At 48.6% G+C, this 20,188-nt stretch overlaps 1 protein-coding gene across 3 annotated transcripts in view; it reads left to right on the forward strand.

Moving 5' to 3' along the window:
* COL15A1 (collagen type XV alpha 1 chain) overlaps positions 1-20,188 on the forward strand; it is a 1,158,634-nt gene that overhangs the window by 564,627 nt on the left and 573,819 nt on the right. For all 3 annotated transcript variants that reach the window (XM_075314950.1, XM_075314949.1, XM_075314951.1), the window contains 2 exons: positions 15,409-15,465; positions 16,202-16,339. In XM_075314950.1, the coding sequence (XP_075171065.1) occupies positions 15,409-15,465; positions 16,202-16,339 (195 nt within the window). The remainder of the gene's footprint in view (positions 1-15,408; positions 15,466-16,201; positions 16,340-20,188) is intronic.

The following is a 20,188-nucleotide window of genomic DNA, read 5'->3' on the forward strand; positions in this document are numbered from 1 at the left end:
GGTGCCTGGGGCACAGGATCCGGACTACGAGAGAAGATTTCCAGTCCCCTGGTGGGAAGAAGATACAGTGCCTGCAGCGTTGGACCGGGCACAAGATGGCGGCAAGATGGCCGTTGTCTGTGAAGACGAAGAAAAGGCGCGAAAAGTTGGCGCCAAAAGAAGAGCCTGGGGCTGGCCGGTGCCGAAGAAGAAGTTCGGAGTACTCCGCCCAAAGAGGGGAGGTGCCAGTCCCAGGGCACGCAGAAGAACATGTACAGAGGGCGGTGTCCTGAAGAAAAAGAAGAACCGCCGCGGAGGAGTCAAGATGATGTGTGAGGCTGGGGGTGGAGCATGCCCAAGAGCGGGAAACCTAGGCTCGCCTCCATTTCCTCCAGTCTCAGCATCGACTCCACCGCCATTACTAGCGACACTGCAAGATAAAGAGATGGAGACCTCTGGCCAACAGCAGGAACTCGCCACCGCCATGGCCCTGACTAGCCTAGGCCGGGAGCGTCCCAAGCACGCTACCGCAGCAGAAGCGTCCCTGCTTGATATCCCGGCCGTGCCAGGAGGCCCAGAACGTCCGGCGAAGGTGACCTGGCTGACCACCTGGGATGCTGCAACCGGAGGCACTACAACTGAGGTACGGGCGACCTATGCCACCCAGCTACCGTTGGGGAATCGGCCCCTGGGGATCACTTATTCCCCCTTGGAGACACCTCCGCCCGTCGCCACGGTCGCAGCACCATCCGTCCCCATACGGGAGCCGGCCGAAGTACTTGCCGGGAAGCTGGAGCAAGACCACCGGGGCTTCTTCTGGGACCCCGTATACCCGTCTCCCACACCGTACCCAAGGGCTCCGTCCCCGGTACCAGACCCTGTCCAAGAGCGGCTGCTTGCGGAGACCATCGCCCGGGAAATGATGGCCGGTCCCGGCGGCGACGAGCTGGCGCTACAATTCACCACCGGTATAGTGGTGAAATTCAATCAGCAGGAAGGCTATGGGTTTATCCGGGAAGAGAGTACCGGAGATGACTATTTTTATAACCGGGTGCACCTGGACGTGGAGGGTCTACCGCAGCGTCTTCACACACTTTATCCGGGTGAGAAAGTGCAGTTTTTACCCGAGGCGGGAAGCCGCGGCCTTTTCGCTGTCGGAGTGACCAGGATGCCGACCGCCCGTGAAGCGGCCCAATGGCAACAGGAGCTGGAATGGGAAGAGCACCAGAATCGGCGACGGAACCAGTCAAAACCGGTGTCGACCGTTGCATCCCATCCCAGACGTACCTTGGCGGTCGCACCAGAGGTGAAGTCTGGCCCGACCGCTGACCCGGAAAAGAGCACCCCGGCGGTGGTGGCGGTCAATCAGAGCGTTACCAATCGCCCGGTAATTGTCCTGGATGTGCCGCAACCCGTGACCCAACCACCCCGAGTAGCGCCTCCATCACCCCCAGCGGGGACGGAAGAGGCCACGCCATCACCAGCAGAGGCCCCCTACGCTCCTGTGTCTTTCCGGAGGGTCCGCCGACAGCCTGGACAGTCCCTGGGCGACTACATCCAGGCTCAGGCAGCCGAATGGAAACTGTCCTGGCCTCCGGAGTAGATCGTCCTAGACGGCTTGTATGAAGACCGGTACTGTTGATTGACCGGCAGAAGTTGGTGTTTCAGTTGCTAAAGCCCGGAGAGAGTTCGCTGCTAGACTGAGCCAGGGACTCCTCCGCAGGGCGAAGAGTTTGCAGTTTGTTACGAGTTTTACATGCCTGTTGTTCACAACCAAGACCAGGAGCGCTGCTAAGCCTCCGGGCACCATCAAAGACCGGGAGCGCTGCTAAGCCTCCGGGCGCTGCCGAAGACCGGGCGCTTGACTGGTGCCCCTTTTCCCCGTACGGGCCGCCTGTTGTGGACTGGGCTGAAGGTTATCACCATGTTATGTCCATTTTTACAGTTTATGTGATTATAGATAGAGCCTTGCCGGGAGGCTCGGGTTTTAAGAGGGGAGGCGTGTAGTGGGTGAGCATACCCCCTACAAGAGGGAGCTCAGATAACCCGGAATTGTAGTTAATAAAAATGTTTGACTTTTATTATTGTGCATTGTGATAGGGCACCCCTAGTGGCCGGGTGGGACGGCTGTCGCCACCGTGAAGGAGGAGCCGGCTGAATCACAGGGGAATGAGTGTGTGTGTGCGAGGAGTAGGATCCGGGACGAGAGAGTGAGAACATCGAGGGGCAGAGTGTGTGAGCGGGACTCAGCAGGGGGCGCCGGAGAGTAAGGAGTGGAACGTAACCTCAGGGTGTGAAGCAACTGGTGTGGGTCCGGTGTGCGTGAAACCAAAGAGTGGGAGCCCGGCGAAGTGGAGTACCTCGGGCATATCCCCATCAGAGGGTGCGTTAGGGCAGGCTGCCCCCAGCTCCACCGAAAGTGCCTGATTTTACTGCCGGATTGTTATGTACAATAAAGGATGTCTTATGTTACCAGCACCCTTTGCCTGAAGATCGTTTGTACACCGTCCGGCGAATGCACCATCACACTCTGCCCCACCAAGTCAGCTCCCGACCTTGAGGTAGTGGTGAAGCCAGGGACAAGCCTGAAAACTCCAGCCACGACTACAAGGCCGGAGGCTCCCCTGGCTCATCATTACACACTGACCACCGCCGCAGCGACAAAGCGCCAGCAGGGCGGGCGACCTGGTGCCTCACAGCACTCATGCTGCAAGGCAAAGCCCCCAAGGCTCCAGGCCGCGCCACCCCACCGACACCACACCACCACAACAGCAGCCACCACACAGCACCAGCACACAGTGAGAGGAGCTGTGCACTCACCTCCCACTGGCTCCCATATGTGAACTGGGAGCAAAAAGAAGGCTGACCCCTCTTGCAGTCTCCTGCTGATTAAAATCACCTGTGCCAAATGGGGAGAGTGCAGATCCAATTAAAAAAAGAGGGGGATAGACTGATATAAATACCATACTATGAAGAAAAAGACATGGATCGCACATCCCAAAAATACAATGATCTAAAGCCGCTAGGCAAAAAATTAAATAGAACATGAGGTTCTTTTGTTTCCATTCTGATCAGATTGTATTAAGCCCACTGCCACGTCACGGCAAACCTCTTGAGTGGGTCCCTAACCTGACCTGTGGTGGTGGTCAGTGCACGGTGCCACACAAAAAGGTCAGGTTAGGGACCCACTCAAGAGGTTTGCCGTGACGTGGCAGTGGGCTTAATACAATCTGATCAGAATGGTAACAAAAGAACCTCATGTTCTATTTAATTTTTTGCCTAGCGGCTTTAGATCATTGTATTTTTGGGATGTGCGATCCATGTCTTTTTCTTCATAGTATGTTACTAAAGGCTTTCCTTTTGCGTGTAACCTCCGCCGAGTAGTCACCGAAGATCAGCACCTTATGCTCTTGTAGAGACAGTGGGGTCCTCCTTCCTCTAAACGCTCGCAGTATCTCTTCTTTGTCTTTGTATTCCAAGTATTTTATTATCACTTGGCGCAGCCTGGCTGGTCCCGTCACTCCCGTGCTGTCTTCCTTCCCATTTGTTCCTCCTGTGCCTGGACGCTCTCTTACAGGGCCCACTCTGTGCGCTCTTTCCACCCTGCATTTGTGCGTTAGACCTAGCGCCTTGGGGAGCTCTGCTTCACATATGTTGTCCAATTGCCGCATGCTTATAGATTCCGGCAAACCCACCAGCCTTAAATTGCTTCTTCTGAAGCGGTTTTCCAGATCCTCTAGTTTGTCTCTCATGGCCTGGGATCCCTCCACCATCTCCTGCAGCTGACCCTTTAATGCTGCCACCTCGTCCTCTGTGTCAGAGATTCTTTGCTCCATCTCTGACATCCTGGCTCCCTGCTGTGCGATCTGTTCCTTTAAGGGTGCTAGCACTGCCCCCACCATAGCCTCTAGAGTCTTTGATCTTGTCTGCCAGGTGCACTGCCACTGCTCCAGCCAGACGGTCATAATCAATTTGCAGGCCTAGGAACTGCTCGTGCTGCTGGGCTGTCTGCTGCTGGTGCTGCTGGGCTGTCTGCTGCTGGTGCTGCTGGGCTGTCTGCTGCTGGAGTTGCTGGGCTGTCTGCTGCTGGAGTTGCTGGGCTGTCTGCTGCTGGAGTTGCTGGGCTGTCTGCTGCTGGAGTTGCTGGGCTGTCTGCTGCTGGAGTTGCTGGGCTGTCTGCTGCTCGTGCTGCTCGGCTGCCTGCTGTTCGTTCTGCTCGGCTGCCTGTTGCACATGTTGCCGAGCTCTTTGCTGCTCTCTCAGCTGCTCCCCCTCCTCCTCCTCCATCCGTCCCCGCTCACCTCCCTGCACACCGCCGCGGCCCGCGGCCGCCATTTTGCGCTCCATGTGCACTGCTTTCTCTGCAGCACCCTGCTCCAGCTGTCTGCCACAGCTCCGGAGGAGGTACCGCTCCATGCACGGTCACCTCCCGCTCCTCGCCTCCCCCTCTCCGCCTCCTCCCCCGGCCGTGGGGCTCCTGTAGTCGGTGTGTGGGGCTAAGGAACGTGCGGAGCTCTGTCTCCCGCGTCCTCACATCACAACGCCGGAACCGGAAGTCCTCGCCAGTGTCATTTAAAAGGATCCTTTCACTTGGAGTTTGTGGGCGGGCATTGGAATCATGTGATTGGGAGTCAGTGGAATTTGATGATGTGATCGGGAGGAGAATCGTGGGGGGGAGGGGGGTGGGGTGGCTGGGGGGAGAGAGAGAGAGAGAGAGAGAGAGTTTTACGTCTGGCTCCTTTTTTGGACATGCTCAGTACAACAAACAGGATCCTTTCTCACTGGTCACAAACAGTTGCGTGCAGTAGAGTCAGGATCCAGTGACATGCAGTATTTGGACGCAGGACAAAAATGCTACAAGTAGCGTTTTTGAAACAAGGTAAAAAAAACGCAAAACATCGCATCCAGTATATTATGCATGTAAATGCATACAAACACATCTTATCGTCATTCCATTGAAAATGCATTGAAATCACAACGCATTTGTCAAGGATCCAGTCACATGCGTTTTTTGCAGTCAGCTGATGTGAAAGCAGCCTATGGCCCCCTTCACACGTCCGTGAAACACGTGCGTGTTTGTTCCGTTTCCGTATATACCGGAGACACAGACAAACATGCACCAATGTTAATCTATGATTGTGGTCACACGTGCGTTATTTCATTATGTCCGTGTGTGTGTGTGTGTCCGTGATCCGTATGTGTTTGCGTTTTGCACGGATGCATGTCCGTTATCTGCACGGAGCACGCACACGTGGACACAATGAAAGTCTATGGGTATGTGCACACACGTTAGTAAACACGTATGCATCTACCTATAGTCCGTGTCCGTTTGGTGTTTTTATTTCTATATGATGTCGGCCATTCTTTCTATTTCTGTGTATGTCGGCAATCTCCCTGAGTCCGTCGGTCGGTCTCTCTGTCTCTCCGTCGGTCTCTCTGTCTGTCTGTCCCTCTCTCACAGTCTGTCGGTCAGTTTCCCCCCCTCTCTCATACTTACCGTTCCCCGATCACCGGCGCGGCACTGCACGGCATTCACACTGCTGCGGCGGCTTTTACTATTTTGAAAAAGCCGGCCGCTCATTAAACAATCTCGTATTCCCTGCTTTCCCCGCCCACCGGCGCCTATGATTGGTTGCAGTGAGACACGCCCCCACACTGAGTGACAGGTGTCTCACTGCACCCAATCACAGCAGCCGGTGGGCGTGTCTATACTGTGCAGTAAAATAAATAAATAAATAATTTAAAAAAACGGCGTGCGGTCCCCCCCAATTTTAATACCAGCCAGATAAAGCCATACGGCTGAAGGCTGGTATTCTCAGGATGGGGAGCTCCACGTTATGGGGAGCCCCCCAGCCTAACAATATCAGTCAGCAGCCGCCCAGAATTGCCGCATACATTATATGCGACAGTTCTGGGGCTGTACCCGGCTCTTCCCGATTTGCCCTGGTGCGTTGGCAAATCGGGGTAATAAGGAGTTATTGGCAGCCCATAGCTGCCAATAAGTCCTAGATTAATCATGTCAGGCGTCTCCCCGAGAAACCTTCCATGATTAATCTGTAAGTGACAGTTAAAAACACACACACACCCGAAAAAATAATTTATTAGAAATAAAAAACACTAAAAGTTCCTCACCACCAATTTTTTAACCCCGACAAAGCCCTCCATATCCGGCGTAATCCACGGACCTCCAGCGTCGCATCCAGCTGTGCTGCATGGAGGTGACAGGAGCTGCAGCACACACCGCCGCTCCTGTCACCTCCACGCAGCTAATGAAGAGAGCCGCGCGATCAGCTGAGCTGTCACTGAGGTTACCCGCTGTCACTGGATCCAGTGTTGACAGCGGGTAACCTCAGTGACAGCTCAGCTGATCACGCGGCACTCTTCATTTGCCGCGTGGAGCTGACAGGAGCGGCTGTGTCTTCTGCAGCTCCTGTCACCTCCATGCAGCAGAGCTGGAAGCGACACTGGAGCATCCTGGATTACGCCGGACATGGAGGGCTTTTTTGGCCTGATTAAAGTGGTAACCAGGATATATGTTTGTGTTTTTTATTTCTAATAAAGGATTTTTTCTGGTGTGTATGTTTATTTACTGTAATTTACAGATTAATCATGAAAGGAATCTCAGGGAGATGCCTGACATGATTAATCTAGGATTTAGTGGCAGCTATGGGCTGCATTAACTCCTTATTACCCCGATTTGCCAAAGCACCAGGGCAAATCGGGAAGAGCCGGGTACAGTCCCAGAACTGTCGCATCTAATGTATGCGGCAATTCTGGGCGGCTGCTGACTGATATTGTTAGGGTGGGGGGCTCCCCATAACGTGGAGCTCCCCATCCTGAGAATACCAGCCTTCAGCCGTTTGGCTTTATCTGGCTGGCATTAAAATTGGGGGGGACCGCACGTCGGTTTTTTTAATTATTTATTTATTTATTTTACTGCACAGTATAGACACGCCCACCGGCTGCTGTGATTGGATGCAGTGAGACAGCTGTCACTCAGCGTGGGGGCGTGTCTCACTGCAACCAATCATAGGCGCCGGGGGGCGGGGAAAGCAGGGAATACGAGATTGTTTAATGAGTGGCCGGCTTTTTCAAAATAGTAAAAGCCGCCGCAGCAGTGTGAATGCCATGCAGCGCCGCGCCGGGGATTGGGGATCGGTGAGTATGAGAGAGGGGGGGAAACTTCAGTCACTCGGGGGATTAGCGGTCACCGTTGAATCCTTCACAGGTGACCGCTAATCAGTACTCGACACAGTCAGAGCCGCGGTATGAGGATGAAGTCGGGTGAAGTTCACCCGAGTTCATTCTCATCGCGCAACTCTGTCGGCTGTCAGCCGACATTTATAAACGACATTGTGCATCACACACACGGACATTCCACACGGACATTCCAAGTACACATACACGTTGATTCCACACGCACACACGGATGTTCTGCAAACAAACACGGCTAGCATACGCAATTCACACAGATGCCACACGGACCATAAAAACGGACACAAAAACGGGATACGGACCCGAAAAACGGCCCGTAACACACGTGCGTGTTTTTCACGGAAGTGTGAAGGGGGCCTATGGCTGCTGGACACTGGACATGTTTGAAAATTGCTGGTTTGAATCCATGTGGGTGAAAATAAAGCAAATACTTTTATATATATTTGCATTTTTTTCTCATTTCTTTGTAATAGTTTTAGGGGGAAAAAATGAATCTGACTCCTTCCTTCACCTGCATAGAGATGCAGTATCTATCTATCTATTATCTATCTATATGTCATGTATCTATAGCTATCTATCTATCTATCCATGTATCTATATCTATCTATCTATCTATCTATCATGTATCTATGTATGTCTAGCTATATATCTATCTACCATCTATTATCTATCTATCTGTCATGTATCTATATCTGTCTATCTATCCATTTATCTATAGCTATCTATCCATCATTATCTATGTCTATCTATCTATCATGTATCTATTTATTATCTATCTACTGTATCTCCATCATTCTCTATCATGTATCTATCATGTATCTATCATGTATCTATCTATCTATAACTCAAACTGCCTTCCCTCTTCCCATGATTGTCTCTCTGTTAACGAGTTTGCATCTGCAAGAAGTGCCCTGTTGTTGCTATCGTTATCATCTACTGCACACTGGTCCTACTCCAAGGATTATGGCATGAGTGGCATAATGTACAGTATCAGAATCCCTCAGTTCTTTGATCTAAGTGTAAAAACAGCAGTACATTGATTTGACACCAAACGGTGGAACAGCCATATATACAAAGTGTTCCAGAAGCCCTTTTGGAAAATGACACTAGACCACATATTGGTCATGTGCAGCCTTCATGTCCAAAATGTGCTACCATAGCCAGCAGCATCTCTGACTATGACTCTTATTAAGCACATCTGTAAAGAGAACTGTCAGCAGCAGGTTTTGATGACTCTTGTGCCCAAAAGTGGTCAGCATGGTAAAAGATTCCTCAGAGAACTAATAATAACTTTATTTGTGCCATGCTAGGGCATGTAAGTGCATGTATTTCTATATATGGTGCTCATACTCAATTTTAAATAAATCAAGATATTTTGAAAATATTTTCATTTTTTCATCATTTACATAGTCTTAGAATTTCTATCGATACTGTGAACCCTCACACAGCAATGTATAACATTGTTGCTATGGGGTGATGACTATCAATAAATATATACCGTAAATTCTCTGCAATATATGTTTAGCTTACGCCAGGATTTTGCATAAATATGTATCAATGCATATATATTTTTTTATCGCTTCTACAAGTAAAAAGTAAATAGCTGAGAAAAACATCCACACATTTAATATAAAGTAATATATATCTACATACACATTACTTTAAGAATACAAGGGTTGAGTTCTTAGTACCTGAGCCTGTGTTAGAACTAGACAGGTGGATACTTTTAATACAGCACATTTATACTGATACAGAGGAACCTTGGATTATGAACATAATTTGTTCTGTGAGTGTGCTCGTAATCCAAGTTACTCGTATAGCAAGGCAGATTTTCCCATCGGAAATAATTGAAACTCAAAGAATTGGTTCCACAACTTGTAGCAATGTCCCATCCTGGTTCCCTATTGTGCCTAGAGTTGAGCGCGGTTCGAGGTTCTCCAGTTCGCGGTTCGAGTGATTTTGGGGGCTGTTCTAGATCGAACTAGAACTCGAGCTTTTTGCTAAAGCTCGATAGTTCTAGATACGTTCGAGAACGGTTCTAGCAGCAAAAAGCAGGGCTTTTTACAGCTACAGTGTGCAGGAGCCATCGCTGGCAGCCTGCCAGAAGCTGGTAACCAAGATAAACATCGGGTATCCAAGCAAAGCGCTTGGGTTAGTAACCCGATGTTTATCCTAGTTACGTGCAGGAAGCCCACACTTCCCCTCTCAGCTCACTCCGCCCCCTCCTGCACGCGGCATGTACACACACACTCACACTCACACTCACTCACCTGTCCCCAGCCAAGCAGTCCACGACACTGACGTCCTCAGCGCCACCCACTTCGCACTCCGCCGCCAGCACACATGGCTCCGCCCACCTGCACTCTGCGCACATGGTCCCGCTCGGCTTACCTGCGGTGATGAAGTCCCGACCTCAGCGCTGTCACTGTCCTCCATGGCCGCCGCTTGTCACATCACCTTCTCTCGCTTCCGACCCGAGACTGACTAGCGGTGACGTCACGGGCCGCTCGCGATACTTGGCTGTGAAGGCGGCGGTCATTGAACTCAGTGACAGGTACTGTCAGCAGTGCAGGAGATCAGCGCAGGTAATGTACCTCGCTGACAACAGCACTTGTCATCCCCTGCAGTGACCTGGGCTGACCCATTGATGTTAGCTCAGGTCACTGCACTGCTCTCCCAGCCAATGGGGAACATCCTGCTCTTCATTGACTGGGACAGTGTGGATCGTCATGGCAACCCCTTGGATTACACCAGACCTGGATTTGTTTTTCTTTCTAATAAATTGGTTAAAGAGGGAATGTATTGGGGAGTGTTTTTTCAAATAAAAATGTGTTTGTCGTCTATTTTTTTTTATTACTGACTGGGTTGGTGATGTCGGGTATCTGATAGACGCCTGACCTCACCAACCCCAGGGCTTGATGCCAGGTGACATTACACATCTGGTATTAACCCCATATATTACCCCGTTTGCCACCGCACCAGGGCGCGGGATGAGCTGGGGCGAAGCACCAGGATTGGCACATCTAATGGATGCGCCACTCCTGGGGCGGCTGCGGCCTGCTATTTTTAGGCTGGGGAGAGTCCAATAACCATGGACCTCCCTAGTCTGAGAATATCAGACCCCAGCTGTCTGCTTTACCTTGGCTGGTGATCCAATTTTGGGGGGACCCCTACGTGGTTTTTTTTTTTTAATTATTTAATTTAAAATAACAGCGTGGGGTGCCCTCAGTTTTGGATTACCAGCCAAGGTGAGGTTGCCAGCTGTGGTCTGCAGGCTGCAGCCGTCTGCTTTTCCCTAACTGGCTACAAAAATAGGGGGAACCCTACGTCATTTTTTTTTTCATTTTTTTGGCTAAATACAAAGCTAAGCACCCCTTAGTGCCACATGAAAGGCACCAAAGGGTGCAAAATTACAAAATGCAGGAGAGTGGGACATTATGTGTCTTTCTGCCATTATAATGACAGAAAAGACTGATATGAAGTGCACAAGCACAAGAAAATCACCAGAGCGCTCTACGCTGTGAAAAGCAGTAGAAAATGGCACTAGAGTGAACATGTGACCGCCTCATGTAGGATGAAGCTATGGATCCTGGGTAAATTTATGCATTTACCCTCCTTCAGTTTTTTTGCAGTACACAAAAAAAACGGAAGGCACACGGATGACAAACAGATGACATATATACGGACCGTCTACGGAACGGAAACGGATGCCACACGGATGCACCCGTGAAAAAAAACGGACTGTTTTTTGCAGACCGCAAAAATGGATCGGTCGTGTTAATGTAGCCTTATTCTGATCTGCCGTTTATAAACAGCAGGCAGAAATAAGTGAATAACGCCCCCCCAGCGTCAGAAAATCTCCGGGGTTTCAGGGCTAGCTGAGACCCTGGAGATCATGATTCAGGACGATTTTTCCGGTCCCCGCTCACGTGATCACAGGTATACACCGTACACCGATGATCACGTTACAGTAAATGACAGCGCCGGTAAAAAATTATTTATCTCCCATCTGGCATGAACAAACATGATAAATCTCCTCCCCGGTCCCCTCCGGTCCCCCGGTGTCGCCAAAGTGCCCCCCCCTGATGCCCTCCCAGAAATCCAAGATGGCCGCGCGCACAGCAGCGCGCCGGCCGCATTCACCCTACTCCTCTGATTTCTGTCCCACGGTGCCATGACATATGCGACAGAAAACTCCTCCCCAGGCCCTGCCAGGTCACCCCCTATAACCCCACCGGTGTTCCTCGGTGTCCCACGGTACCTGTGCAGCGTTGATCCCCCCCACGGCCCTCTCCTTCACAATAGACGCTGCCGCATGCACAGAGCGGCTGTCAGCTCAGCTTCCTGTGTTCGGACACAGTGAGTGGTGGTTATGCATCTGTAAGCTAAATGGGCGGCACGGTGGCTCAGTGGTTAGCACTGCAGTCTTGCAGCACTGAGGTCCTGGGTTCAATTCTCACCAAGGACACCATCTGCAAGGAGTTTGTATGTTCTCCCCGTGTTTGCGTGGGTTTCCTCTGGGTACTCCGGTTTCCTCCCACACTCCAAAGACATACAGCGCTATGGAATTAATAACACTATATAAATGAATAAATTATTATTATTACTGCAATGCCCTGCTCATGAGGTAAGGAATAGAATTGATCAGGAGAGTTATATACTACATTTCCAAATGGAGGGGTTTGCTTTTATAGTTTCCCTGCTGAATGACTACCAAACATGAGAGTCCGTTATACGCCACAAGAAAACACATCTAAATAGCGAGCTCTGTTGTTAAGTATTCATTCAGCTGGATAACTGGACTTAAAGGGGTATTCCATCTCCAAGATCCTATCCCCAATATATAGTAGGTGGAATAGCAATAATATCAGCAAATACCAATATTTGGAAATGTAGAATAGTTCTCCTGATTAGGCATGCCCTTACCTCATGAGCAGGGCATTGCAGCTTTGGTAGCAACCATTACGACATGGACTCTGCTGCTGTGGACCCAGGGAGAGTGAGTGCAGATTCATTGCACCCACACTCCTCACATGAAGGGTCTGCACTCCTAGAAAATGGGGGATACGTTCCCTGAGTGTCTCCCCCCCATCACTGCTGCAGCGTGCAGCCTTCACTCCGTGAGTGATCAGTGCTGCTGGCTGTCAGCGGTAACAGCGGTAACGCTGACAGACGCGTTATCAAAGCAACGGTGCTCCCGGAGCCGCGGTTAGCGGTGACGTCACCGCTAACTGCGTTGCTATGGCAACGGTGATCTCCGTTAATGACCGGCTGTGTCAGCCGGTCCCTAACGAAACGGGGAGTCGACCGTGTGCTAGAGCATGTCGCCGGTACACGGCGATACACAAATGTGCACCGTGTACCGGAGAGTGCAATGACAGGTCCTACATGACGCGTCATAGTCGTGTGACCAGTCTGTAGCCAATGAGATAATAGCCACATGACTGGTCACATGGCTATTTTGACATCACGATAGGTCCTGCATCACTGCTGGCAGTGCTGGTCACCGGGAGGATTCAGTGATCATCGGATGGAATAGCGGCAGGAGACAGAGTGCAGGAGGGATCGCAGGGACCGGTAAGTGTTATGGCAATGTTTATTAACTGTATGTGTACATTTATTATGCGTTTATATGTGTTTGTGATTGCCTCCCATTATATCCTATTGGTTCGAGTTCGGTTTGTCCGGTTCGCTCATCTCTAATTGTGCCATTCCACACACACAAACAAATGCACAAACAATATTCTCACCTATCCTCCGTTCCCTCTGCGGCATCTTCCCTGGTTTTGCAGTCCACAGGCATGTGGACCCAGTAATGATCGAGACCAATGCAGGGGCTGCCGCTGTTAGTGCTTCAGCAGCAGACGTTATACGCATGAGCCGCTTTCCTCTGATTGGCCAGTACGTTGACATCATACTCATGAGTCGCTTGCCTCTGATTTGCGAGCACGCTGCCTTTGAGAGGTGTGCAGAGAGAGCTCAGTGCCGGCTGACATGAAGCAAAGACAGCAGTAGCCCCTACACCAGCTGCGATTGTTACCGGATCCATGTGCCTGCAGACCACAAGAAGCAGCCAGAGAGGGTCAAAGTGAAAGTACGGAACCGAACGTATGTGCAGTGAGTATTTGCTGGCACAGCAAAGCATTGATCGCAAACCAAGTTACAAATTTGCAGCAAGCTTTGCTCGTATAGCGAAATACTCGCACACCGGGTTACTCGCAATCCAAGGTTCCACTGTATTATAAAAAAACACTACATCAATGTGTGTTGGCCAGTGTAGTAGTCCTTGAGTTCTAAAGTCACTCACCAAATGTAGTTCATCTCTTGTCATCTACCAAAATGCAGCTGTAGCTCTTGTCCAATTACTGGGTCCCAGTACATAATTGGCCTTGGGATACTGGTTGTCCTGGTCAAGGGTGTGATTCCTGAAGCCCACTCACACACACACACACATATTCCCGAAAATTTTATATAGAAATTACAAACACAGTAATTAATTCACATTGTACACATACACTTAGCTTACACATACTTTCCCTGCAGCTGTTCCACAATACAGAAGTAGAGAAGGAGCCATAGAGAGAACAGGATAAAGCCTGTAAACCCATTCCTACGGAAAGAGCTGTTACCTGGATCATGTTACATCACAGCAAAAAGCGCACCACTAAATTCACACTAACAACAATAAAATACACTGCATTTTATTATAGCACCAGTTTTCTTTAAAAATAGGTAAAATCCATTCACAAAAACATCCCACAGACTGGAAGACAATAAAAGCCACTCTCTGACCAAAGCTAGACATATGATATCACCAGCAAAGCATTACCTTATGCTGGCAGCATCCTGATGACCTTCCTGGCTAATGACATCACACACAGGACTGAAGTCCAAAGTGCCTTGTAGAAGCAGTGAGATTAGGCAAAAATATGCTGGTGGGCATGTTCGTACAGGAGAGATAATACTCAAACCTTTTCTGACCCTGCCTAAAGAAAAAATCAATTTATGCGATGTAGGCCTGACATACAGTTGAAACTTGCAACTTTTCCTTTTTTATTTATACTCTTCTGTTGCAGTGTTTGCTATGGTTATGATTAAGGAAGTCTAGCTTCTGAAACGCGTCAACCGCGTGCTTATAACTTGCTGCACTATGAATTTTAATTAGTTTCAATAAATATGGAATGTTAAAGAAAAAATCTTTTCCTTATGAAGACGTTGCTGCTGGATATTTTTTTCTTTTTGCTGCAATCAAGTTGAAACTTGGTATGACAGCCATAGCTGTGGTGGATCAAAACACCCATAGCTAAGGAAAGACGCTGTGAGAAGAATACTCTCCTGACTAGAGCTTCGCACATATCGACACCCCCGAGGAAGCAGTACAGCACAGCCAGAAATCCGACCCTCACTAAATAGACACCAGTTTTAAGAGTAAACCAGGCAGAAGCAAATGTTAAGAGCAAATTTATGTATATGTAATGTTTATTAGCAGTTGACGCACACTCAATCCCTGCAAGTTGCCACCTTAGGCACTGTACCTCCAGTGCCTACTGGTAAATACGGCCCTGATACGTGTTGTGAGAAAAATTGAAAGTTGAACATTTATTAGCTTTAAGGCCCTCTGAAAGAATCCCGCACCCACGGTAAAAACTGCTGTAAAACCATAGCTTTTCTTTATGGAACATTGTATCTGTAATATGAACCTTGTCTAGCAATCTAGAGGAAACTAGTGTCAGTATTAGAGTATGTCCCACGATCAGGACCCGCTGATTCCTGGATGTAACAGGTCCTGATCTGCAGGGCTGCGAGTCCAGCTCATGCTCATGATCAGGGTTCAGGCAGTTGCGGTTTTTCTCTTCTGTTCCTCCTGCGGAGAACGCTTGCGACTCTGCATCAAAGAATTGACATGCTTGCAAAGCAGCACCACAGGTCAGTTTTCACTGCGGGCCGTACACGCTCAGTGGGCATGGGATTTCTAGAAATCCCATTCACGTTGCTTGTACTGAAACATGCTGCGTCCAAAATGCTGTGAACACTGATCGTGGGCATGCAGCCTTATGGTGGCACTACAGGTGACAAAAGCAGAAGGAATATGCCTTTAGGTAAAATAATGTGTTACTTACAATACATTTATATTATTTTATCTTATCCACAGTATTGGCACAATGTGGGTTCAATTTTTATTTTTCCTAATTTGGTATATTTTCTTTTCTTTAGCAAACTGATGACACTGAAGGTTCTGCAAGCGGAGATATTCCTGGATCAGGTCGAACTGTAAGAAATAATACAAGAATACATATTTTTTAATTGTTGTTAGTGTGCAATAAAAGAATCAGGAAATCTCTTTGGCTACATCAAAAGCTAGTATATTTTAAATTATGTAAAAAAAAGATAAATAGCAAACTGAAAAGTGAACACTTAGTTTTTTAATTTTTATTCTCTGCCCTCATGACCTATGTTTAGCCTGTTGGATCACCTATCTATACATACATCTAGCTTTTGAAAAACACAATTTGATAGCTCTAACCCTGCATGGGCAAGTAAGATATAAGTGTTACTAGCCTAAACACCCAGTGTAGATGACTGTTGCTTCCGTCAAGATGTGTTGTGAGTGTCTGATACCTCCTATGGACGTGCAGAATGGACAACTCTTATGTAATTCCTTTATTCTATGACCCTAATCTGATTACATGGAATAAGTATAACTGTAATAACAACCTTGAGCCAAAATTAATACTCGGCTAACACTCCCGTTCCCAGGAAGCAAAGTCTTTCATACATTTTCTGAGCAAACATTGCCTGTGAGTGTTCCAATAACCAACTACTTACCAACAAAAAGAAGAGTTTCCAACTACATAACAAGTACAGTATAAGAAGTTCTTCCATTACAAAGTTGTGTGGCTATATATAGTAGATGTACATAATATATTTTTTCATATATTTTCAATGCATATACACAAAAATGTAAATACAGTGCTTATTGCAACAAAAATGTTTTCTTCTTTAAAAGTGCTTACCTGGATTACCAGGGCCAGTTGGGCCAAAAGGACCACCAGGATTACCTGGAAGGCCAGGAACTGGTTCAGGGATTGACGGTCCTCCAGGAAAGGATGGCAAAGATGGAGAACCTGGATTACCTGGACCACCTGTGAGTAATGAGGACTTCAGTTTAGAAACATGCCTAAAACTTGGAGAACCAGGAACTCCAATTTAAACTTCATGTTTTATGTATAACGGGTATTACTTTTTAGCATCTAATGACAGGATTTTGTGTTGCAAAAGTGGAAGACACCTTTGACAGAATAGATCTGTATCACAAACTTTGTTCATGAAAAACCCTGAAACCCAAAAATGTGGAATTAAATACTGTATATGCAGCAATGTAACAAATGAACATGAGTGTGAGGGTTAAAAGGACAATAAGACCATTCGGAATATAGATTCAGAATAGCTCTGGTACAGCGCTTGTACCTGCTTTACAACGGCATTATAACACTATTGGATCCCTATATCAACCACATTTCCAGAAATTTCCAAAAATCATTAGTAAAAATAAATACTTTGCAATTAATTTTATTACAGAAAAGGGGCTTTTTTAAGCATTTATGAGGCATGTCCTCTCTTACTTGTCCTCCAAGAAACAAGTCCAAAAAAGCCCAAAGGATCAAGCATCCTACAGGAATCAGTGTGGCTGTCGCCATCTTTTGCTTCTTGTAATTTCTTCTTGAGCATGAAGGACCTTTCGGTTTTAGCATTACCACATCCTAGATTGAGCCACACTAGCATTTTTAATTATTCTGTAAAAAAAACTTCACTGGAAAACAAGGAATAATAAGGTCTTTTAAAAATACAAAAAAGTGAAAAAAGATCAGCTTACCTCACAGTAGATACCGCATAGATCTCATGGTGCAATGAAGAAATCTAGCAAGAAAAAGGAAAAATATGCAGCGGTATATCTTCCTTAAAAAATTCCTTCCTGTGGATCATCATGTTAGGCTATAGATTGAACTCAATGGACTTAACCCCTTCACAACATTTGGCATATACTTACATCATGGTCAGGGAGGGGTTCCCACAAAATGATGTAAATGTACATCATGGCAATCATGAAGGCACAGGGGCTGTGCCTGAATGATTGCTGCCGGGAACTTAATGTAAGTTACAGCCAAGCTCTGGTCTCTGCGCTGTCTCTGACTGTTTAACCCCTGAAATGACGCAATTAATAATGATCTCAGCTTTTAGGAGGCTGGGAGAGGGAGTGCGGTCTGTCTCCTACCCGATTTGGACCCCTGACAAGATCATAGGGGGCCTGATTGTCGCCATTGCAACCGGAGGTTGTCACAACAAGCCTGTTAGACAAAGTGAGGAGCCTGGTCAAAGAGGAAGTCAGTGCAGCACTGACAGATATAATGTATTGCAATGTACATGCATTGCAATATATTATACCAGCAATCATAGTAATAAAAGTTAATGTCCCAATCAGTGACTAAGTATAAAACATTTTTAAAAATTGTAAAACTATAAAAAAATCAAAAATCAAAAAATTAAAAAATCATCATACCATTAATAATGATGGGCAGAGCCGGACTGTAAAAGTCCGGATCTGTGTGGGTTCAAAAATACCCAAGTACCAACCCCAGGCTCTGAGTTCTCAGGAAACTAGGTAATAATCCAGGTCCAGCAACTCGGTAATTAAAAGAAAATAAAGGAATTTTTTTAAGGTGAAAGCAGGAGCGTTATACTTACCGAATCTCTTGTGCAACTGTACACTGCTTCTGGGCCGCTAATACTACTACCAGGGCCATTCATTAACCTAATGCATATGCACTGCTTCTACCACCTACTGGCAGTCCACGCAGCTCTGGTTGCAGTCAGACGCGCCCCCACCCTGTGTGACAGCTGTGAGACTGTGACCGGGGTTATCTATGACGGCCGGTATGTCTCGCCCCGGTTGTGCTCACTCCATGATAATCCACTATAGGGTTAATGCTGTTTTCCCTACAGGCTGAAGGGAGGGATAAATAGATTCAGGAACAAGGGCAGGTGTGCCGGGTGTGAGGGGGATGATCACATCTCCCTGAGTTCTCTGCCGGAAAGGCACATATGTAATATTGTGGACTTTTTCTTTGGAATAAACCGTGTGCTGTGAACCTTGGTGCCTGGATCCCGTGTCTTCTGCAGCGCAGCCGACGACGCTACCTCACATATGGTGAAGAATGCGGGCATGACAGCCGGTGAGGTGTAGCATCCATTCCTGGTGACCCAGTAGCACATGTCCTGGATTCGAGCGGCTATACTACAGCCCAAACCCGGCGACGCCATGGAGGACATACTAAAGCATTTGGCTCAGGCTAATGCACAGCAGCAACAGACCAATGCACACCTGCTCCAATCCTTGCAAATGCAGGAAAAAAAATTCCAAGAACAGATGGATCAGGCCAATGCACGTCAGCAGCAATCCTTGCAAGTGCACCAAGAACAGATGGAGCAGGCCAATGCACGTCAGCAGCAAGCCTTGCAATTGCAGGAAAAAAGGCACCAAGAACAGATGGTTCTCCTGGCCAAGTCGATCCGTGCCGGACCGGCAGCAACAACCCCGGGATCGGGTGATGACGGCAGCGTCCGGAAAGCGGTGAGACAAGCGTTGCAAAAGATGACCCCGGGTGATGATGTGGAAGCGTTCCTGGCGGTGTTTGAACGGGTGGCCGAGCGGGAAAAGCTGCCGACCCCGCAGTGGGCTGAGGTATTGTCACCTTATCTGACGGGGGAACCCCAAAAAGCATACCTGGACCTCTGTACCGAGGACGCCATTGACTATGTGACCCTGAAAGCCGAAATACTGGCTCGGTTGGGGGTGAATACCTATGTACGGGCTCAGCGGCTAAATCAGTGGTTCTTTGAGGAAGCCAAACCCGTACGCTCCCAGGCCTATGACTTGTTACATCTTGTAAAAAAGTGGTTGCAGCCTGACACTCTGAGCCCGGCGCAAATGGTGGAAAGGGTAGTAGTGGATCGTTTTGTGCGCACTTTACCCGTCACCGTTCAACGGTGGGTCGGACAGGGTGACCCGAGTACCCTGGACCAATTAGTGTCCCTGGTAGAGCGGCATGTGGCTACGCAGGACTTGATACGGGACACTGAGACTTTGCGTACCGCCCGGCGGTTCGGCCCCTCCAAGCCTAGGGCCAAGGACCCACCGCTGACACCGGTGCGGGAGTCCGCTACCGTCCCGTCTGAAGCTGCACCCTCCGTCCCTGAGGTCCGGAAAACTATGTACCCTAAACGACAACTCGTCAACGGGGTGTCCTTCCCTATTAGATGTTGGCGGTGCCAGCGGGTGGGACATATGGAAGCCCAGTGTCCACTCACCACGGAGCCCATGGATTGTGGGGTTACCCGGCGGGGTTCAATGTATGCTCAGGTGGTGTGTACCGCTGACCTGGTCTACCCAGAGACTGAGCCCCACTTGTGCCAAATTCAGGTGAATGGATGTCCGGTTACAGGCTTGTTGGATTCCGGAAGCTTAGTGACCCTTGTGCGATCAACCCTAAGGGCTAAAGTAAAGGCCACCGGACGTACCGTGGGGGTGGTTTGCATACATGGGGACCGCCGAGACTATCCCACGGGGATAGTCACCATCACAGCACCTTGCGGTCAGGTGCAACATGAGGTGGGACTTATTAATACTCTTCCCTATGATGTGATCCTAGGAAGGGATCTGCCCTATTTTTGGACTTTATGGAAGGGACCTCCTAAGTCCCCTCAGATATTGGTCAGTCCGGGACCTGAGCCCTACAATCCTGAATCCGGGACGCCTGCCGTAGGGGTCCCCATGATAGGGACAGGATGTGAACCTGATAGGTCGCCCCTAGAGGTATTGGCAGGAGAGGCTGAGACGGTCGAGCCCATCCCGGAGTTGGAGGCGTCCCCAGATACGTTTGGGACAGCCCAACTCCAGGACCCTACATTAATACATGCCCGGAGTCGGGTGACAGTA

Source organism: Anomaloglossus baeobatrachus, chromosome 6 (assembly GCF_048569485.1).
Source record: "Anomaloglossus baeobatrachus isolate aAnoBae1 chromosome 6, aAnoBae1.hap1, whole genome shotgun sequence".
In the NCBI taxonomy this organism is placed as follows: Eukaryota; Metazoa; Chordata; class Amphibia; order Anura; family Aromobatidae; genus Anomaloglossus; species Anomaloglossus baeobatrachus.